We start from the raw sequence: 24457 nt of genomic DNA on the forward strand, positions 1-24457 counted from the left end.
GAAACCCCAAGAAATTAATCGCAGTGCGTTCTAAGCCTTACGTTTTATTCTCCAAGTAGCCCAGGATTTGTTTTGGTATTTGTAATTCACGTTGTTTAAAAAATAAGTCAAATAAACGCAATAAATAAACCCATAGTTACATTTACCCCGGTTGACTATAAAGACAATGGAACATACCTTTACATTTACTTATGTTATGTACCTACCTACCTACAGTTGTCAACATTGTAAGCGAACTGTTTGTAGGTAAAAGAAACTCAAAATGCGATACCTAAGTACAACCTAACCTAACCCATACCCATATCATCTATTTAATAGTCCTGGGTAAAGATCTTAAGATTATAACTTGACTTCGTTGCCGCCAAGCCGGTGCCATTAGTCCCAAAGCATGCCCACTAATGCCCAGACCAGAGCCCAAACACATTGTGTCGAAACAAGGGTCGAGCTTGATAGTTGATAGCTACGTGACCCGTCTATAGTGAACATAGCCGCGCACGCTTGCATCTGTTCCCACTTTGAATGGGCCGACTCAATGGCAACCTTTTTTTCACCGTCTGTTTGTTAGTTAAACGATGGCAGCGGCCGGCGACGTATGTGCCGGTCTCATACGACACAAAGTAACTTTACTACGAGAGTTATGCGACACGAATGTCTTAGATGTACTTGTTAAAAAAGGACTTTTCTGTTTGAGTGACCATGAGTTGATAACCGGTGCCTCGGACACCGATAAGTGTAATTATTTCGTGGAAGTTGTTAGTAAACAAAGTGGTGCAAAGTTAAATGAGTTGTGTTCGGTGCTTGAGCGGGAATGCCCGAAGTTGTCGAAGGAGCTTATGAATGACAGACACAGATTTATAGTTAACGGTAAGTTACTGGCTTAATCTTGATTTTAAGGAGACAGCGACGGGATTAAGAAAGTAACCGGCATAACAATAATAATATAAAATTAAACTAAACAACTTAATTAAACTTGTGGTAAAAGAAACGTCAATGTAATTTTAAATCGAGGGGCATAGACAGAAAACGAAGTCCTTTTTGGTAAGGATCTACACCTACCCACCTGTTAAATTTAAAAGTCTGAGCAGGTCCAGGTCCAAGATATCTTTATCACGCCGACTAATGACTCTAATGAGACATTAAGATAGGTACTTAATCTATTTGTTTGTCCGTAAATTTACCCTTGATTTATATTTTTTATTGTTTTTCCGGGAGATAAACCTAAGGTAGTTAGGTACTTTAGGCTAATAATAGTAATAATTAAGTAGCATTAACTTATAAAATCTTATTACTATAACCTTGAAATGAAACCACTTTTGATACCACTAATTGTATTGAATCACGAAAGGTCTACCTACGGTATGAATTTGATTGAAAAATTGCATGGCTACAGTCCAAAAGAAGGGGAGCTTTAGTGTTTTGATATTGCTCTAAAATATTGAGGTATACCTATTTGTAATAATATGCGTAACTATCCTGCTGCATTTCGATAACAGATAAGTTGCGGGTGTCCATGGGTCATGGGAATTACAAACTATTAGACGATTCGTCTGCTCGTTTAAAAAACCAGCAAAGTGCGAGTCGGACTCGCGCACGAAGGGTTCCGTACCATTACGCAAAAAACCGCAAAAAATCACGTTTGTTGTATGGGAGCCCCACTTAAATATTTATTTTATTCTGTTTTTAGTATTTGTTGTTATAGCGGCAACAGAAATATATACATCATCTGTGAAAATTTCAACTGTCTAGCTATCACGGTTCATGAGATACACTGATACAGCCTGGTGACAGACGGACAGACAGACGGACGAACAGAGGAGTAATACTTAGGAAGAATAGACAAAAGCAACACAAGATTTGTTTCGTGGATTCACATATCAAATAAGAAGAGATAAAGCCAAGTCATTAAATAATTAAGTAAAAAGAAAAAAGTCGAGGCCTCATCTTCACAAATGCTGCCACTGTTGGATCGTCCAACGATTATGCGGGTATGGGAGTTGACCCCTCCATCATCGTGGGAATCAATCATTTGTCTATTTATTCAGCTGTCATTGTTTAGGATTACTTATTCTGTGGTTTAGGGTATCCTGGAGATGAATAACCATTAAATCCCGAAATAAAAAAATATTCCACGTTGTTAAAAGTTGGTCTGTAGTTCTGGGTCCTCTCAAGCTTAAAGCCGAGTGCAAACAAAGAGGTGTGGCATGCCGTTGCAAACCTTTTAATAACTTACACTCCTTTTTTAAGAACCCTAACAAATATAACAAAATCTGCTAAGTTTTTTGTGACTCACTCTCATAAGCCATGAAGGTCAAAGACGCAAAGCAACGTGCCTCAATGAAGTATAATATAGTTGGAACTTGGAATCGAAGCCTTATTAAGAGACATACCTAAGTAAGTTAAGATGTTCAAATTAATCTTGAGACATCATGGTTTCTTAAAATGATATGTATACTGAATAGTTACAGTCAGCTGCAGAGAGGTGACCCCCTCTGCATATAAATTTATTTGCAGGGTGGAGGGGGCGTCACCTCTCTCTGCAGCTGAATAAATGGTGTTTCTACTACAAGCAAATGTTGCAGTAACCCTCGTGACAAGATTATTTTGCTTACCTACAGTTTATGTTTCTAATTCTTAGAAATTTCTGTAATACGACTGTACTTACTTCTATTTCCGCAAAAAGGTTAATGTAGCAGATTTACTGACACGATAACTTGGCTAGAATGTTTAACGAGACATTGTTAAAACTTATACTTGCTTATTCAAAACCTTACAAAAACATGTATGTTTATTTATATATATTGAATTTGTATATATACATATATGTAGGTATATTTAAAATATATATTTGTGTAATTATAGTATCAAAGTAGTCTCGACCTTGGATCTTTTTCATACCTATCCACTCTTTACAATCCTGCGACAAACTAACTTAATTAACTGTCTCTGTTTAGCCCAATGGTTGACTGGTAGAGAATGCCTCAAGGCGTTAAGTCCGCCATTTTTGTTCATGTTCATGTTTGTGTAAATTTGTGCAATAAATTTTAAATACTTAAAAAAAATACTTTAATAAATATTCCATAGTATTATTTATTAATACAACTAATAAGAGCAGTACCTAAAGGATAAAAAACTGATCTCGGCAGCTGTGAAGCAAGCTATGTATTTTGCAAAATACGTGTCGTGCAGGTGCATCTGAGCACATGTTATCGTTTAACATTTTGCTTCTCGTTTCTTATCTCAAACCGTTATCCTAATTTGAAATAATAAAGGTCAATTGCAGTTTAGTATGTGTACCTTATTTGATAGATTTCATTAAATGAAATAACATAACAGGCCTTATAGTATTTAACTCTACTTATGGGTACTTTTGCTCGTTATTTTCTTAATTAATTTATGTTCTACTTCATATTGGCAGCATTTAATGATATATTGTTTGTAATATATAAAGATTTTTATTGATTAGCAATTTTAATAACAAAACTTCCGTGAAACACAGACATATTAATAACGGGTCACTCACGTATTTTAAGTCGAAAAACGCTCGACATGTTTTGACTTAAAATACGTGAGTGACCCGTTATTAATATATTTAATAAATTTATATTGTTATAATATTTAAATACACCTCTAATTACTGGTTATTTACATCTAATGCCATCAATCGAAACCATAGAATTTCATAGTCCACTAACTCGAAGACGGGTCAAAGGCCGCCCAACCCCGTCTGGGGCCATTTAAGAGCCTCTTATAACGCCATTGCTCACGGGGTGTGACGGCGCGTGTGAATCCACCATGGGAACATCTTTGATAATGAACCCGGGTTATTTATCAAGCTTCATTGTTCCATGCTTACGCCATAATGTTGAACTTGGAATTTCTTATCATTAAGATAGCTTCGAGCATTATGGCATTTTTTCGACTAAACGATAGGCAACGCATTGTGTTCCTGAGAACTTTTGTTTTTGTGAGTCAGGGCATTTTTAACGACAGAAAAGGTATGCTAGTTTGCGTACCTATATTGGCAATTCAAAAACATGCAATTTGAAGAGAAATCACTTGTCACTTTACCCACTGCTAGATCAATTATGTTTAACTAAGTGGAAAACGTCCACGCTTCTTATTTAGTTGCGGTTGTAAAATGCCAGTGAAAACACTAGTGAAACCACAAATCTGAAAGGAGTTAGTGTTAGTAAGGAATAAGAAAGTGAAATGCTTGACTGCGTTAGTTTAAGTGCTTAAATGTTTATAGCCGCTGTTAAATTATAATTGCGTAAATGTTTGTATAATAAAATTGATATGTTTGCGGAATTAGCCATTTTCCGGTTCCATAATAGCTAATTATTTTCAAGAACTTGGACTTTTCACTTCATGTAACATACTCCACTTACACTAACTATATAAATCATGGATGCGTACATGTACTTACGTATTCTTTTCTACGGAAACTGCTTAATTACCGTCTCGCGGGTCTACGACGCTACGCTTGTTTGCTACACTACCGAGATTTAAACTAAATAATGTTAATAAATATATGTAGGTGAGACTGCTCCTGCATTTAATCCTACTACCACTTCTTATTGTTTCCTGAATTATAACTTAGTTGCATAGCCAATACGTGCTCGAATGCGCAACCTATACGCCATTAAGCTTATCCCGTCACAACAACGTTCGCATTATACCATAAAACACTATTTGACAAGGTGCTGATGGCATTACGTGCGCGAAAGTTCAATACCCCGGTGTCCGCCTGAGAAAATTAAAAATAATGTTCAATTACTTACCGATATTGGGCCGGTTCTAAATGGTTGCTGAAGCATTTCATTTAAACAAGCTTGAATTGGGTGTTTTTTTGTTATTAGCTGAAGCAATTGATTTTATATTTAAACAAAATATCCCCATCGTATTTTTTTTAACTACCTACAGTTCACAACTTTTTGCAATACTACGTGGGTAGGTAAATAAGATGTTTGCACCAAACCGAGCTGCTTTACCTTGTTGATTGATTGTTGAAAGCGGGGAAAAAAATAAAGGGCCATTGTATAAAAAACTTATATCACAGCGAATCTAATGAGATCACAAACAGGGGTGTTGATTAAGAATAACAAACGCAAACTGTAAATTAGTCCAACGAGGCGCGTGATTAGGTCACGCTCATGATTGAATTAGCGAACGGTCGTGAGCATTCTTTGTTAACTCCCAAGAATGTACATTTAGTACCTTCTGCATCCATTTATTTATCAAATCAATCGTTACTTAATGCTTGGTTTTTTCTTTTTCATTTGAATACCTATGTACTTATCAGCGTATTTTAAAGCTTCAAATTAGTCACTATCTCAAACATCGCATGTGAAAATAATAGTTACCCTACATATACCTATATAGTTAATACCTATTGCAATGCAACAACTGTGTTGTTAATTTAACAATTAACCTAACAATAAAACGCTGTATCTACGCTTAACCTTAATTAGTCCTCTTTTATAATTTAACGCTATAGATTAAAAAATATGACACTTTCTTGTCATGCAAGCCTTGCTTTAATTTACTTATAATGAGTCCGGAACGCGGGTTCTGTTAATTTCCAGAAACATCAGACTCATATTGTTGTTTATGGGTGTGAAGATTTCTCATGGGTCTGATCCCACGTACAGGTTATAGGAAAAATTATGGTATGGTTGGTAATAATTACTTTTTGTTTCATTACAAGATTTATGACACATTTTATTGATATTTAAGCATCAATAAAAATCGTTAGATATGAATACAAGTGTTTATCGTTTTTATTCGTTACATAATTTGAATAAGTGGTGAAAACCAATTAATTACCATTTTTTATTTATTTAATTCTTAACGTTTTCCATAACTAACAAGTACTTTATTTCATAATATTGTCTTTGGTTCTTCGGATACTTTATTTCACTTTATAGGACATTTTATGATACATCAGTGTAACGTTTCATATAAGGGATTTACTGTCTGATCCCTACCCAGATAGCGTTATCACATTTCAGACGGGCATTAGTTAGAGCTTTCTTGTGTATCGCCGTTTGATGTTTAGAGTGTTTAGACTCGTAAATCTTTTAACGTTTAGATAATAAATTACGAAAACGTCCTTATAAAATATCTAGCTTCTAGTAATCTTATGAATTTATTTTTGTCCATAATTATGTTATCCCATGTCGATTTATGTATTTGAATGAAAGAATGGTAAAATAACATATATGAAACGCTATGATGACATAAATTTACAATTCAAATTTAAACAATATTACAACTTGGTAGCGCACTTCCGTGCACCTACGCTTTGTGTGGTTGAATTAAGTTTAGGGATGGGAACAGATCGGCTTTCGATTATCTTCTAATCGATTTTCACCCAATTTGATTCCCTGAGACTCAGAAAGTAATCGATTTATCAAATCGATATTAACCATATCATGTTACACTCCAATTTTTTTTAGCTTGCTTACGTTACGTGAACTACTAGTTTTAACCAGTAGTAGTTCTGATCTTATACTTAACAATTATTCATTGCATTTACTCAACACGAACTAACACGACTAATAATGCAGGATGACATAATAAGTGGTTGCATAGTATTGTTAAACGTAACTTGCACATAACTTGGCGCTTGGCAACGTTAAATGCAGTTGGCCTTTTGCATGGTATCGAGGATGATAGGTTGTTCATCCAATAACATCCAATAATAGGTAATCTAAGTTTTAATAGACCTGAGTTTGAGTATAATGAATTTAGGCACTGCCGAGGGCCTGACACTCTTTGATAGAGAAATATAGTCTTATTGCGATTCCTATAAGAGGAGAGAGCAAATAGTGCCATGCTTTGTCCTTATCACCGACCGGGTGGCATCATAGGTAGGAGGCGAAGGCGAAATACCGAAATTTATAAGAGTGATCTAGCTATCACATACGGTTCATGAGATACAGCCTGGTGACAGACGGGCAGACAGACAGACAGCGGAGTCTCAGTAATAAGGTCTCGTTTTTACCCTTTAGGTTCAGGAACCCTAAAAATGACTTCTTGGTTGAGGTGTAAGGTAAGGTGAAGTACCTAATCTTATTGCGTGTGCACACTTCAAGAATTCAATATGTAGGAAGGTAGTTAGTAAACGATTTACAATAGTGCATCTTATTGCAAGTTAAGAAACAATATGCACAATATTTACGACCACAAATCCGGCAGCCACGGTTGTAAGTAACTTGAGACCCTTTGATGTGTTCCTCGTCCTCACCGCTCACCGCAACTTCCGCCCACATTGCGAAGGCTCTCACTCTTCACATTAATGTCCTAGGATGTAAGTAGGTACTTACAAAGAGAATATATAGGATAGAGGGGTACTGTCATAGTAAATTATTAAATTTACTGCCATCTATCGACACGCGACTAAAACTGAAAAACATATTTAAAAAATGTTAAAAAAAATGTTTTTTTTATTTGTATTTATTATTATTTTTATATGGTAGCGCCATCTGTGCGAGAATCAAATTTTCTTGATTTCCGAGGCACGTTTTTTCTTTAGACTTTATTCATCTTATACGGAGCAGGCCTTTGGTACTTATTAACGCAGTACAGACTTTATTACACACTTACTACACAGTACTCACTTAAAACTCTTTCTAAGGTGAAGACCTTACTATTTTGATTGAGCTCATTTTTTCATAGAGGGATATTCATTGTGAAATTTGTTTAACTACTTGACATAGGAGTTTCTGTTACAAACGTACATTAAGTAAACACCGTCGTACAACTGTAGAATCAGAGCTGGAGAATGGACTCATGATGTAAGTATAAGTACAACACCTGAAAGTTCGACGAACTTTGCTCTAACGAGCCACGAAGGGTAAACAAACACAGAAACAAGACCAGCCAGGTATTCCCATTGCGCAAGTCCCATCGAGTTCCTAGACGAACTAGTGTAACGTGACCCCCAGCTTCTGCATTAAGCGGGATTTTTGTTCTATCACCCCTGAAAAGGCCACAGCGAAAATCTAAAATTGAAATTTCTTTACATGCAAGAGCGATAGAGGCAAGTAGACGCACGAACGAAGTTGTTCGCGGTAGACCTTCTTTCTCCAAGCAGCGTATATACAATAAGAACCAGCAGGGAAAGGGTCCATGAACAACGAGTGGCCTCATGGACCAACGAGATGGCCATGCGATGGTTGAGAGCACGCACTAAGAAATGGGCTACGTGTAGATGCGTAAATACGCGCCATCGCCAGCCCGGACGAAAAACCGACACCGTGGCCATCCCATCGCCATCCCGCTGCGCCATAAGTCATCCGACACCACTACCCTCTTTACACGCTGGCCCATCATAATTGCAAAGAGTGGCAGACAGGAAGAGAATTCTAGTGCAGTATTTACTTAATAAGCGGTGGACTGAATAACAATTGGTAGGTTACGCGGAAAACAGGGCCAGAATAACGTGTTGCAAAGTCTTGCATTTACAGCACTGCAAGAGCAGAAATCAGCTATTTGCTGAAAATTGAAGTGTTTATATTCATATATCGTCTCATTCTAAGAGATAACTGGCTACAGCGCTAGCAGGTCTGCAAGCAGCAGAGTCGTGAATATTCAACGTAAACGTAAATTGTTCATTTGATCATGCGACTCGTTCGAGCTCGAAAACGATATGAATAACCACAAAAGTACAAGAACTTGCATAAAAGGTCGCAAGTAACGCGCTTTTTTTACTTTAATAAGTAGGATGTTCTGGGAGTACAAATGTTTAAGTAGGAAATGTAAGGTAGGGCTGAGTATTGTACTTTTCTTTGTCATAATTATTTCGTTTGCTTATGGTTACGTGCGTTTGAATATGTTATATAGTGGGCTTGATTACAGATAAAGGTTCATTATTGTCATTCGTGTCGCAAAATGGAAGTATATACAGGTATCCAAAATTATGATATGTACGTACTTGCACTACTTGCTCATATCTTCTATAAGTAGTTTACGACTTTACGATCGGTAGTATTTATGGAAACAAACATTGCTGCCAGTTTGCTTATGGTCCAAACAAATAATTTGTTCTTACATTTTTATTAGGTCAAAATTGACCTGATCCAACAAGAACTTATTTTCTTACAATAAAAAAATATCAGCTAGGTGCTAGGTACCTACACTACAGTGTCTAGCCAAAAACACTAGACTAGAGTATAGTTCACGGAATTCATTTGTTCCGGCTATTACCACTGCTCTTAGTTGTTTGAATCAAGACTAAATGTCTATGTGATGTCTATACTTGTAGTGTCAGTAGGTATACTAAAAATGGCGTAACGTTCACAAAAATCTCGAGATTGTGGGTGCAACTGCAGTTTTTGTCACATGGCCTCGGACAGCGATCGTGACACGAATATGACGTTCACTAACTCTCGTGTTTTTCTTTACTCTGGCATTTATGACAGGGGCCAAAGATATGTGCTGCTAATTGCTCACGACTATGTTGCACTCTTAAGCGTGTCACTATCTCCAGTTGGGTTGGGTTTCGGTCATGCCGCGATAAAAACTTATGATGGTGCGGCATAATATAGTTACGAAAACATAACATCTCTGACTGTTGCATTTGACATCCGAACGTAACCTTTATGTGTCGGGAAAGGTATATTTCCGCCCTCTTTGGCATTAGGGGTCAGTCTTTTCACTTTCTGTTTGAAAAACGATGTTTTACTTCAAAAATATACGGCGGATGATTAGATGACTTAGAATGGAAAATGTTGCGTAAACAGTAGCACTTGTCTCGCGACTCTCGCGTACAGCAATTTTCCTTGATAGGGCTGGTTGACTGGTCAGTTTACATTCTCTGCAAATATACTATTAGGTTCTATGTGATTGAGCACATCCTTTACTATAGTTAAAGAATGCCTTAGGCCTGTTGGTTATTTGCAACTACAACAGTAGCGACTCCTCACGCGAACCCCCAAGCGACGTAAATTATGGTCATACAAATTATTTGTGCAATATAATTTATTTTATTTGTATAACAGTGGGAAATCACTTGCAGCTTTCACTCTTACCAATCGAAAGATATTTATATTTGAGACAATTTTTTGTAGTAGGCAATTCTTAATAAAACAAGTGAACAGAACAGAGATAACAAATATTTAAAATAAATTAGATGTTAACTACTTCATGATTAAAATAATTTCAAATAGCGCATCCCCGCACCTCCACCATAAGGGCTTTTTACTTGTTAATAATACCTATGTATTTTGACGATCGATATTTTTGTTTCCTTCACCAAAGAAAATGGAATACAAATGAGTACATTATATGAACTTGATTGCTTCTATACCTACTTATTTTTCTAACGCCTCCATTTGGATATTTCCAAATTTGACAAAGACCGCGCGAGTTCTAAATTTAATTCATTTATACGCCAGCCTAAGTTGTTGTACGACCAACATTTATAGTAGTACCTACCTGTAATAACCAATAACTTAAAATCATTAAATCCATAAAACCGTCTAGGCCCAACCCAGCCACACCTAGCGCAATACCCTTCATAAACCAACTAAAAAGCTATAAATAGTACAGAATGCGTGTCCTGTCCTTCATTTGTGGAAAAAATGGCCACGACTTGATGACATCCGCTGCCATTAACGCCGACTTAGGGTAGACTAACACTACCCGACTATATTTGTCTTTGTTTATTGAAGTAGGTACGAGGGTTTGCGAAGACAAAACACTTTACACGGCCATTTGTGATTGGAACATGCGTTTAGTCGTTTGGGTTCTTAAGATATATCGATTTTTCAAGTCTGTGCAGTCTATCGCAGAGCTGACGATTTAGTAAATGATGGTACTTTATTTTAATAACAAAACTTCCGTGAGACACAGACATATTAAATATATTAATAACACGTGAGTGACCCGTTATTAATATATTTGATGGTACTTTATCATTGGCGGAGGCCCTTTTTCTGTACCTAGTGAACCTCTTTTGAAATATATGACTGTAACTTACCTAAAAGTACCTAGAGCTTGTTAAATAAGGAGCTCAAACCATATTTCAGCTTCAGCTTTAAATAAATAAATATTATAGTACATTCTTGCACAGATTGACTAAGTCCCACGGTAAGCCCAAGGAAGCTTGTGTTATGGGTACTCAGACAACGATATACCTATATATAAATACTTAAATACACAGGAAATACACTTAAATACACAGGAACAAATATCTGTGCTCATCACACAAATAAATGCCCTTACCGTGATTCGAACCCAGGACCATCGGCTTCACAGGTAGGGTCACTACCCACTACGCCAGAACGGTCGTCGAAATAAAGCTAGCTAAGCTAGAGCTTTAAATAAATAAAAAACGCAGTTAAGTTACAAGTTCAGCCATCAGATAACTAACAGTAGTAACATTTACCAAATCGTATATACACAGGTATATAATAATTTAGCTGACTGTACCAACCCAAAGACGTGAGAACTATGCTAATGAGTGACACAGCGCAGTCCAGTTGCATTGTTTAACCGAACCTGTCTCCGGCCGTGTATAGAGATAGAGTGACGGACAGACCTGTCTGACACTATGTATAGTGCTGACTGATTGATGAATGTGTTGAAACTATTATTATTATTATTATTTCATTTTAGACAGGCAGCTGATGCTGGTACGTCTAAATCATAGTTCACTTAGCACAGTTAGCATAGTTTGTCTAGTCTATTTTTAAATTGATTAACACTTGCAGAGTTCACAACTTCTGAGGGTAATTTGTTCCAAGCCTTTACTACTCGGTTTGCAATAAAGTGTTTGCCGATATTTGTTTTGTGCTTTGTTGTTATTAGTTTAAGGTTGTGTCCTCTTGTGCGCGTGTTTGAGTTTCGAGCGAACAGATCGCTTAGTTCTGGACAGTCGTAATATCCGTTAATTATTTTGAACGTTTCGATCAAGTCGCCGCGTTCACGCCTTTTTTGCAGTGTTGTCAGGCCCAGCTTGACTAATCTTTCTTCGTATGAAAGTGACTTTAGTTGTGCGGGAATTTTAGTGAATCTACGCTGCACTCGCTCGATCATGTCAATATCTTTTTTGAAGTATGGATTCCATATCTGAAAGCCATATTCCAGAATTGGTCTTATGTAGGTCTTATATATCTTTAGCATTGTTTCGGTGGTGAGGATACGAAAAGCTTTTCTAATTATGTAGATTATAGAGTTAGCCTTTTTTACTATTCGTGAAATATGGGGTTCCCACTTGAGATCATTAGACACTATGACTCCCAGGTCTTGTTGGGTCATGGTTCCTGCTAACGCTACGCTGTTTAAAGTGTATGGCAACTTTGGGTTTTTGTTGTGCATGTGGAGGACTGTGCATTTAGATTCGTTGAGGTTTATAAGCCAGTTTAGGCACCAGTCCCTAATTCGGTTCAAATCTGACTGTAGTTTACTATGGTCTATCATGGGTAGCTAACTAGATATGTGACAGATCCCTTTAGCAGTTTCGGTCCTTTGAAAAAAAATGAACTAAAGTTTTGGTCTTTAAAAAAATTAAGAAGGCAGGCAATGCCCTAACAACACCTCTGGTTATGCGGGTGTCCATGGGCGACTCGTTTGCCTCCTCCTATATCATAAAAGATACTGCATAGGCATAGGTACCCATAGTGTTTTATTCGACCTAGTACCTAAGTACTTTCTGAGCCATAGGTACTGTATAATGGCTATGTTCAAACTGACTGGTGGAGGAAACAAAAGCGACGTCAACGCACGGTGTGAAAAAAATATAAATGTAAATTGCACTCTCGAAATTCAACTGTCAGATACCTAACAATTAATGCCAATAATACAACTAACATCGTACAAACAGGGTGATAAATATGGAACAATATAATATAGGTAACTAAATCACAGAAAGTCACTTCAAGATCAAGACACGTGCGCAACTTCAAACAAACGCCAAGAAAAAATATACGCAATTAAACCAAAATATCCTCCTTCCATTTTAAACCTCAATTGTTTTCGGATACGATTGAAGTCGGCATGGTTTTATTTTTGTCTTAAGTACAATGGTAGCATGGCAAATGAGTCATGGTACGTTGATCCAACATCTACATTACATTTTTTGTCGACATATAAGTATCGCGTCAAGCCGATACCATGGCTGATGGAAGTCAATCTGTATCAGATTAAAGAACATGAGTGGCAGTTTTAGAGCGATGCTAATATCGTTTTTGCTGAACGAGTATTATCTTTGGTTTTAATGGACACAAATCACAATACCGGGTGATAGCTTTTGTGCTTCGAGCGGATATAAAATAAACAATCTAGTATGGTATGATTACGATTATCTCGTAATCCAATAAGAATACTATGCAGACAACAGATAATTGTGTCGTTTGGCAAAGCGCCTTCTTTATAATGAGTGAACAAATAATTTCCTTTTGACTGTTTACTTCACAAACACTTGTTTAGTCCAATGCTAACTAACTGCTTTGATTGTTTGGAATTAAGAAAGGTTTCATCCATTGGGATTACGTCAAACATTGGGGTTGGGATTGGGACCTTTACCTTGACTTTATTATTTGGTGTTTGGGGTTTACATTTTCTTCGACAACTTAATTTCATGTACCTACAACTGGTTGGGTGGCAATCGTTCTTATTTGATCACAATCCATCAATACAAGTAATTCAATACTGTGTGATTAAACTAAGTGAATAGACAAACTCGGGGCATACGCACCCCTGATTTTATAAATTATATAGCCTCTACGACTTTGTCCGCGTAGAAATCGTTAAAAAAAACAAGTTTTAACCTCCTTGGGATTAAAGTAAAATAGTAGATTGTTAACCAAGGGATGAAAGGCACTCATCTCGGCCGAGGTGTTTTCCAAGTCAATAGTCCAAGGCTGAAATGATGCCTTTCACCTGAGTAAAACACTCTACTTTTCATTTCGAATACGAGGAAAGTAAAATGCATGTGTTTTTTTTAAACAAGACTAAGTATAAATTTTTACAGTATTTCTTGAGGGTACTTTCAATTAACAATTCAGGCAAAAGTATCGTTGTTTATGGAATGGAGAGTCAAATATCAGAATGGAAATTGTATAACAAATCCATTTAAACTCAAATTTCAATTGCTTAACCTAAAAAAAAAAACGTATTTCGAACGTAAAATGCTCTAGTGCAGACACGTGTCATTTTCTGCACTCTTTTTAGAACAACAATGACCCTCTTTCAGAGCATGAGAAATGAAAATATATTTGGAAACTACACCGCCGAGTATACCTACAGTTCCCGGGTATGTGATTAGATTTTTCGATTTTAAATGTCAACTATACAACTTACAAGCGACTTTGTTGTTTTCTACAATTCTTACCGGACCATCATTTTGTACGACTTTCCAAACAAACAGTTGATGTAAATTTTTAAAAGGATTTTTATTTGTTGCAGGATACAGTGCAGCTGACAGTGCCAAAGAAAACATGGTTATGAGCCATAATTTAAACAGGTTAGTATTCAAATCCTAATCCTAGGTAAATAAGGATAATAAATGTTTAACATTACCCAATCATCCAGGCCATCGACGGGGATATATTATGTTCAGCAGAGAATTCTACCACAGAATTAATAATATTCTTGCGGATAGATAAATAAATACAACATGGGCAATAATCAAACAGGTAATTCTGACTCCCGACTAGTCCCGACGCAAAAGAGAAGTTTTCTTAAGTTTAAAATATGTAATTAATAGGTAAGCAGTACACATGTCTGAATAAACTGATTTGAGTGCGATTTTAGATAAAGGATTTGTGAATTTTGTGATTCATGGTTCTTAGATAGCTCTAGGCGCCATGGTAATTTGCGTCAGGGCTATTTAAAAAAAAAACAAGATGATCCGTTTTCATTTCTCTTCAGTGTAAATAAATGTGATTTAAGGCCAAGGACAAAAAGCAACTGCGAACAAACAGCCAACATAATTAAACAATAACCGTGTAGTGAATAGGCATTGTCGACAAGATTGTCAAGCCGATAGCGAACAGCCCGCTTTGTGGCTGGTTATAGGCGTTGCCGACCTGATCTGTAATTCCTGTTTGCAATGCAATTGTGGCTTATTGTTCGTATTTAAGTGGTAAAACAGTAGCGGTATCATTTATACTTAATGGTTATCTGTGTTAATAAAACGGTAGCTTAAGGCTTGTTATATATTAACTTAAGTAGTCACAATCGAGTTGTACCTAATAAAATATAGCTTTAATAGGCTTGTTATAATTAGCAATTTAATTAACGAAGAATTTTCATAGCGCTGAGTGGCCTTATTGGGTACGAGATTGAAAAGTTTAATTATATTACTATTGTATACAATACTTTTTCTACGATTCAACCAAAATAATACTTTAAACTAGTAGAATCATATAGGTAAACAAACCAAAAGTATACAGCTAAGATACGCGAGCAGCCGCGATACCTCGTACGCGACCTGGCCCCCGGGGCCCGGCGGGTTGGTCAACGGCACCTTCTCGTAACTCATAAGGCCCTGGTACACAGATAAAAAAGATATCTTAACTCAAAACGCAAAACTCTCTTGCGCACGGTTGCTTAAAGAAAATAATAAATTGCTTGGTCCAATAAATATGTCTCGAGTTAAAAACATCATGATTTTTTAAAGCAGAATAAAAATTATTTAGTTTTATCTTTACACATTTTTGAAGCTAAAGGTAGTGATTTGAGTTAAGATATTAATTATTCGCCGCAATAAAAAAACGTCTTAGCAAGAGATATTGCACGCTCTTAAAAAACGGTTTTAGCTTGAGTAACTCTTCATCAAACCAAAAATATTACCCAATTCCAAAGAAGAAGCACCAAAATTTTCCTTTGAGACTTTTAAGTTTTTAGGCAAGAGCGATTAATTCTTGATTTGATGTTTTCAACCTATAGTCAAGAGCCAAAGCTATTTCAAAGAAGAAGCACCAAAGTTTTGCTTTGAGACTTTTAAGTTTTTAGGCAAGAGCGATTAACTCTTGGTTTGACATATACATTCTACAGTCGAGATATAAGAAGTTCAAATAAAAAAATACACGGTTTTACGCCAAGATTTAGTTAATTCTTGGCTTGATTTTAATAATTCTTGGTTTGATGCTTAAAAACTCTATTCAAAATTCAAGTAGCTCTTAAATCAAAACTTAACACAGGTTTACGTCAAGATTTATTAGATTCTTGGCTTCATATCCCAAATTCTTGATTTAATGTCTACAAGATCCATTCGAAAATCAACACGTTTAAATCGAATAATAACAAAGTTTTGCGTCCAGAGCTAATACATTCTTGGCTTGATTTTAACAACTTTTGGTTTGATGCTTATAAACTCCTTTTAAAATTCAAAGAGCTCTTAAATCAAAAATTAACACGGATTTACGTCAAGATTTATTACATTCTTGGCTTCATATCCCATATTCTTGATTTAATGTCTACAATCTCCACTCGAGAATCAACAAGTTAAAATCGAATAATAACAAAGTTTTGCGTCAAGAGTTAATACGTTCTTGGCTTGATTTTACTAATTCTTGGTTTGATATTCTTGAAACTACATTGAAGATTCAAGATATTTAAATAAAAGAATAATACGCCATATAAAAAAGTCATATCTTAAACGGAATATTAAAAACATTAGAGTTTCTTACACTTTTCGTGGTGTTGCCACTGCACAAAAAATGTCTTTAAATTGGTAATTGTGATTATCCGTTTAGTTTGTATAGTTTGTTAAAGGACTGTCTCATTTCAAACATAGACAGAGAGAATCATACTATCTTAGTCTTACACCAGTACAAGCACCGAAAAGAAAAGGATGAGTATAGATTTTAGGGTTCCGTACCGAAAGGGTAAAAACGGGACCCTATTACTAAGACTTCGCTGTCCGTCCGTCTGTCCGTCCGTCCGTCCGTCTGTCACCAGGCTGTATCTCGTGATCTGTGATAGCTAGACAGCTGAAATTTTCACAGATGATGTACCTATTTCTGTTGCCGCTATAACAACAAATACTAAAAACAAAATAAAATAAATATTTCTTTCCAATCTCGAGGTTCTCGTCCAATCACCGAAGTTAAGCAACGTCGGGCGAGGTCTGTACTTAGATGGGTGACCGTTTTCATAGATAATGATACGGAACCCTTCGTGTGCGAGTCCGACTCGCACTGGCCGGCTTTTTAGGGGTCCGTACCCAAAGGGACCTATTACTAAGACTTCGCTGCCCGTCTGTCCGTCCGTCTGTCATCAGGCTGTATCTTATGACCCGTGATAGCTAGACAGTTGAAATTTTCACAGATGATGTATTTCTGTTGCTGCTCGGCTATAACTACAAATACTAAAATCTCGAGGTTCACGTTCAATCACCGAAGTTAAGCAACGTCGAGCGGGGTCAGTATTTGGACCGTTTTTATAGATAATGGTACGGAACCCTTCGTGTGCGAGTCCGACTCGCATTTGGCCGATTTTTTTGTTTTTATTTACTGACAATTTGGTTTGACCAACTAATTTGTGTTTGCCAGACTATAATATATATAGTTTGGTCAAGCCAGGCTGTCTCATTTCAAGCATATAGACAGAGAGAATCATACTGTCTTTGTCTTACGCTAGTACTAGCACCCTAAAGAAGGGGATCAGTATAGTTTTCATTGTTCTTACATACTGACAGTGACAAGTTGCGTTTGACAACGCGCGTTAAAAAGCGCTTTAATCCGTCCGCACGTTAAATTCGATTTAACGACCAGCGCTTAAAGTCGAAAATCCAACAACGCTTAATAAAAAGCGCCACCGCCATCGTGTGAATACTAGTTAATAATCTGTGGTGTGAATAAATACACATTCCACACACATTACACACACATTACACACACACACACACACACACACACACACACACACATTTTCACATGTATCCATTTGTGTCATTTAAACGCTTTTTTTTTTAAAAGCGATCGTGCTAATGAGGCCTTATATTGAAATATGGTTAGTCAAAAATCTTCAGTACACTGTCTTGTTATTTAATATAGAATGTCTTTGGCCTTAAGGCCCCAGTACACAATGGCCCAGCGTCGGCCAGTCTAAGGGACGCATTTATGCGTTAGAGGGAGCAAGTGATATTGCTATCTCAATCCACCGCATAGCTGCGTCACTTAGACTGGCCTACGCTGGACCATTGTGTAGAGGAGCCTTTAAAGTTCTTATTTTGACAAAAAAATAGGCCCCTTAATAAAAAGACTTCCCGGGAACCGGGAAATAAAATTTGTAAATTGGCAACACTCAACTGATAGTATCCTTTCCTATCGTTATTTTTTTCTCTCCAATCTCTTCCGGAACATATTCAACGCTTGCGCCGCTTACCGTTTATCTGTTTATGGATATCACGATTATCACGATAGTAGTTTATTATTATTTGTGTGTGATCTGCTGCTGTACGTGGCCACAGGGGACTCGAGTGCATTACAAGAGATAATGGAAGAAACGAGCGTGTTACTTCATTCGTGGGGCATGCCACCCGAAGTGGTGAAAAGTTTTCTTGGTAAGTACCTAGTCAGTTATTCAAGTAATTATAAATTCATTTACGAGTAGTAGTAAGTAAGTATTATTATAAATAATTATATCTAAATGTCACCCGATCTGTTTGGACGAAAGTTTTAGGTTGTGCCTATCAACTATCAATGGCGTGGGCGGCGTGGATATTTCCGTGGTAAAGCCTAAGCAAAGATAGATTACCTATATTTTTCTTTAATCTTGTGTGTCTTGTTGTCCTATTTTGTAAATATTGGACAAGCCGGCCCCCCTTTGGTATAGTCTGACCCATATTTCCCAATCTCGAGGTTCTCGTCCAATCACCGAAGTTAGCAACGTCGGGCGAGGTCACTACTTGGATGGGTGACCGTTTTCATAGATAATGGTACGGAACCCTTTGTGTGCCGTGTGCTACCACTGGTGCCGTTACTTAATGTTATTTTGTATTTTAGATAATGATCTTTCAATCGAAAAATTTAAAGACTTGACTGATGCATATCTCAAAGAACTGTGTCCTCATATTGGACAAAGAATAACATTAAAGACCCACATCCACGAGTTGCTGGATTCTTTTGCTGAAACAGAAACAACAGATACTACTATGGACATGAATAAGGATGCTAATTCTCCCAAGAGTAACTTAGGATTAGACGACTCAAATTTAAGTCTTTCATTACTCAATGACATCACTAATATTTTTGAAGATACAAATAGACCCCCGCTGCCTGAGTTTGATATGCACACATTGTTGCAAACATCGGCCCATGGCAATAGCGTGCTTAATTATTATAAGTCATTCAAGATACTCAATGCAAAGAAGCGCAATATACTGGTGGACATTATCATCAAACACATATATACATATATTGTCAACAAGTAAATACAAATTTTAATTAGTTTGTATGTAGTGCTTTGTAGATCATTAATCGCCAAGTAGTCAAAACTTTTGGTTTACTTTAGAGCAAACAAAAGATTTTTATATTTCAACCTAAACTGGTGAATATTATCATCAAACACATCATTATTTTAGTAGTTTTAAGTGGTTATTTATTTTATTTTTACTGTATTTCTTCTTGTCTTTTAAATTTATTGTATTTGTATTGTAAAATTATGTAATGGGTCTATTGCCAGAATAAATAAACATTCATTCATTCATTATAATATTATAAATGCGAAAGTGTGTCTGTCTGTCTATCTTTTATCATAGTGAAATTTATTATAGAGATAGTTTAGTATATTAAACCTATAGTATATTAAAATGGTTTAGTAAAAGTAAATTTCTCACAGAGCCCCTACAGAAGCTAGGGCTCCGCGGAGCACATTTTGAGAATGCCTAGTATATTATATACATAAATTGACAACAAGTAAAAATATAAATTTTAATTAGAATGTATGTAGTGCTTTGTAGATTATTAAAGGCTTAGTTAGTAGTCAAGTCTTAGTTTAGAGCAAACAATTCTTTTTAATATTTAAACCTCTGATGCCCAAACCGATGCCTCTTTCTAACAATCTTTCCTGGGTTATTTGGCATATTACGATTTTTGGCCCATCTTTGTAAAAAAAACACATTTTACTTTAACTGGATGGCATATAGCCGGAGAGCTGGCTACTAGGGCGGGTCATTTTTACTTTTTATTTTATTTTATAAAAAGTAAAAATGCCAAGACGAGACAAAGGGCAAAAGGCAGTGCATTTTAATATATTTCCAGAAGTTTCTGTTGGGAGGAAGTAGTGCCAAATGGCTCACCTCCTGTATTGGATTCTGAAATAATATGCAATGTTTTTTGTTACAATGGGAAAATATAGGCCGTCCTATATAAATAAGACTTTTTCCAAACTTATTTTTTTTTGTCTGTTATTCTGACCTCCACCCATTAAAAGCTTCCAGGTTTCCGAATCTAGTATTAAGGACAGTATAGTAATCTAACTATACGGGTTTGGTTGCTCTCATTGTTATGTCATTTCTGACGTAGCCAGCTCTTAGTCTAAAATAGTATAAGAGATAAGTTCCCCTTTGTGCATGTTAAATCAGTACAAAATACATATTTATTTAATAATAATATTATTATGTTACCTTTGTTTGTTTTGCCATTATTAACTGTGTTTTACTTAAACATATAAAAATGTTGCTTTCAGCAAATTGAAACCCGAGGACTACAATATACTCGGTGCCAAAATAATATCACTTTTTCCATGTGAGACTCTAGAAACTTACTACGTGAAAGCCATCCCCACTTGTAAGTCGCTTACAGGAAAATACGTTCCTGCAAAAGGAAAGCTAGTTGATAAAGTACGAAACCTTTTGTTCATTTCTGGAGAAAAACGAAGGAGTTCTGCTACTAAAATTGACACATTAACTGCGAGTGGAGAAGAATTAATTGAAACTGAATGTTTAGGTTTGTGATAAATTCTTTTTCAATATATTCTACTTAGGTATCTCTCGGGAGACTCCAATTTATTATTTTATTACTTACATTAGTTAAGAAAAAAAAAAATGCAATGACTACAATATTTTGTATTATTTGTATTGTAAGTATGACAGGTTGATTTATAAAATGTGGTGTTTGTTTTCAGATGACGATGACGTTTTATGGTTGAATAATAATAACGAGCCTTGGGAAGATGTCATTAGCAAATGGAAGAAAACATTCAGACTGAGAAGGAGGCACACCAATTCATCTACAGTCCATGATTTTCTTGAAAATTGGAGCATTTTAAAAAGTGATAGAGGACATGTCCTGGTAAGTCCTTTATGCATTTTGAACTCAAACAAAACTGTTTTCAACTGACTTCAAAATTTCAAGAGGAGGAGGAAATGTTTTTTATGTTTGTTACCGATTAAAAAAAAATGGTTCCAGATTAGGCCCATTTTATTGTTGAGCGTACCTTACCTACTGTCATTGACACGCTGGGCTGGGCTGACATGTTGAAGTCGGTTTTTTTTTTTTTCATAAAATTATTTTCTCTTCTTCCTCGGTCCCTCACTGCTGAGGATTGCGACCATGTATGCTCCATCTCCATAGTGTGTGAATTGGTTCTGAAGTTACTTAATAGTTAATAAATTTTTTTTTAGATTAATTCCGATTTTGAAGAACTGTTCAAAGAAAAGTCGTTGAATTTCCATAAGAATTGGCATGACTTTTTTCAGAAGCTTCTTATAGCAAAGAAGGGCCAAATAAATAATAAAAATGCACTCTCTCTAATCGAAACATTGAGTGCCATAACAGATGAAGGTAAGCGGTTCCCTTTACCTTTTCGTGTAATATTATTAGGTACATTATTAATATAACATCAGGTATTATAATTCTGAAAGAGTTTAAAGTTTGTATTGTAAGATGTATGATGTAAAGCTGTATGATGTACGAATGTATTGCCACATATCAGCTCCTTTAATATTAATAGTTTTCTCCAAATTCTAATTCTATATTTTGTTAATAGATAAAAGGATTCCGGTACAAATAAGCTTATTGGCGTACTTAATCCCTCCAAAAGGCAGACTTTCAAGAACTGTCAAATACTCATCGACGGAAGCAACTGAAGGCATCATCGTACAAACAGACGTAAGTTACCTATGTGTATTATCAAAGATAGATATAACTCCGTAATAGATAGATACAGTCTAAGGAAAAAACGTGCCTCGAAAATCAAGAAAATTTGATTCTCGTTCAGAGGGCGCTACTAGTTTTGGCCTACAGTCGTATAGATGGCGTTGACGGTTTCGTTTTGTTATTTAACAATTTTTAACCGTACCGTACCGTACCGTAGTATGAAGTTCATGGCCTTCACTAAATTAAAAAGCTACATTGTTTCACTCCCTGGAGTGAGGAAAGTCGCACTTTCCTCACTCCAGGGAGTGACGAAAGTAGGCTTGTTCGAGCTGCTGAGGTGAAAAACTAATTTCAGACCTCATGTCATTGTATGTGCAAAGTTTCATTACAATCCAACACGTAACCTCTTCTCTACTGTATTCTTTGTATTGTTTCCTGTAATGAAGTGTACAATAAAGAGTATTTGTAGTATTGTATTGTATTTTTAAAATGAGAACGGAACTTCGTTTGTATGGGAAGGTGAAATTCGGCCGAGCTTGCCGGAGACTCTTAAGCCAACTTACTTGGGATTAGCCGGTTAAACCTGAAGTGGCTGGAGTTACCATGGTTTCTAGTATAATTTGACACTGGGTTAACGGTTTAACCGGTTAGCCCGGGTTAGTGGGATGGTGCAAGTGGCACTCATAATGCGTTTGTTTCTATTTATGCGTATTAATTTGAGTACTTTTTTATGTGGTATGTTATAGAAAGACCTCTCAATAATAGAAATATCAGTTAAAAAAATTACTTCTATATCATATCATGGGAGTTGTATTACTGGTAATTTGAACTTTATAGCAAACTTGTTATTCAAACGAATTGTTTAACTAATAATTCTTACTATCGCCGCTACTGTACGTCGTCTGCTTAGCATATCACTTATAATGTATTTGATTTCAGACCGCCGGAGATATCGACAAGAAGATACAAGAACAGAAATCTAAGAACTTGGCGCGGAAACTGTCAGTGCAGCCGTACGTCTTACTACAGGGCAGCTTACATAATTTCACCTGTTTGTACATGGTCATTGATGACATAAAGTATGTATTCGATTGCGCAAGCAAAGCATTTGACCTACTATTTAAAATGTATCATGTATTTCATGTGCGATACCCAAATGCTTCTGAATATTTATATTTAACAATACAAAGGAAAGTTTACGGAATAGTAACCAAGTATGATAGGGTTCCTCCACATGTTGTAGAAATTTTAAACATGAAATAGCAGGTCTGCTTTAAAATATTTCTTCTTTAAAATTGATATATTATATAAGCAAGCACATTGTATTGCTGAGAATCGTGCAAACCTGTCATTATGTTGTGTCCTAAATGTAAGCTAGACATCCAAAACTTCAAAAGGTATATTTTACACTTGGAATTAATTCATAGCATCACGAATTATTTTGTTTGTCCTATAGAAAATTGTAACCGGACTTATGATACAAAATATAATCTGAAAGATCATTTGTTTGGTTTTCACAAATTATTTAAAGAGCGTAAGCTCGACAGTAATGAAACGAATGAAGTAGTGACCTTAAGATCACAAGGCACGCAGAGCCAATCAGATGCCGCGTCTTCGTCGACTCAACACGACAAAGATAATTCTGACATAAAAGAAACACAGTCAACTTACAATGTCAGTAGCAATGCAGACGATAAATTACTAGAAATTCAAATTGTTAAATAACAAACGAAACCGTCAACGCCATCTATACGACTGTAGGCCAAAACTAGTAGCGCCCTCTGGACGAGAATCAAATTTTCTTGATTTTCGAGGCACGTTTTTTCCTTAGACTGTATCTATCTATTACGGAGTTATATCTATCTTTGATAATACACATAGGTAACTGCCTTCAGTTGCTTCCGTCGATGAGTATTTGACAGTTCTGGAAAGTCTGCCTTTTGGAGGGATTAAGTACGCCAATAAGCTTATTTGTACCGGAATCCTTTTATCTATTAACAAAATATAGAATTAGAATTTGGAGAAAACTATTAATATTAAAGGAGCTGATATGTGGCAATACATTCGTACATCATACAGCTTTACATCATACATCTTACAATACAAACTTTAAACTCTTTCAGAATTATAATACCTGATGTTATATTAATAATGTACCTAATAATATTACACGAAAAGGTAAAGGGAACCGCATACCTTCATCTGTTATGGCACTCAATGTTTCGATTAGAGAGAGTGCATTTTTATTATTTTTTTGGCCCTTCTTTGCTATAAGAAGCTTCTGAAAAAAGTCATGCCAATTCTTATGGAAATTCAACGACTTTTCTTTGAACAGTTCTTCAAAATCGGAATTAATCTAAAAAAAAAAATTATTAACTATTAAGTAACTTCAGAACCAATTC

The 24457-nt window shown here is 36.0% G+C and overlaps 1 protein-coding gene across 8 annotated transcripts in view; it reads left to right on the plus strand.

Annotated features, from left to right (window-relative positions):
* Window positions 1–557: 557 nt before the first annotated feature.
* Window positions 558–24457, plus strand: part of LOC134755528 (tight junction protein ZO-3-like) — a 119422-nt gene continuing 95522 nt past the window's right edge. For all 8 annotated transcript variants that reach the window (XR_010129068.1, XM_063692062.1, XM_063692063.1 and 5 more), the window contains exons 1-2: window positions 558–864; window positions 14413–14470. Coding sequence is in view for 7 of the 8 variants with exons in the window: in XM_063692062.1 (XP_063548132.1) it covers window positions 573–864; window positions 14413–14470 (350 nt within the window). In the remaining variant the exon portion in view is untranslated. The remainder of the gene's footprint in view (window positions 865–14412; window positions 14471–24457) is intronic.

The sequence above is a fragment of the Cydia strobilella genome, chromosome 1 (genome assembly GCF_947568885.1).
Source record: "Cydia strobilella chromosome 1, ilCydStro3.1, whole genome shotgun sequence".
Lineage (NCBI taxonomy): Eukaryota > Metazoa > Arthropoda > Insecta > Lepidoptera > Tortricidae > Cydia > Cydia strobilella.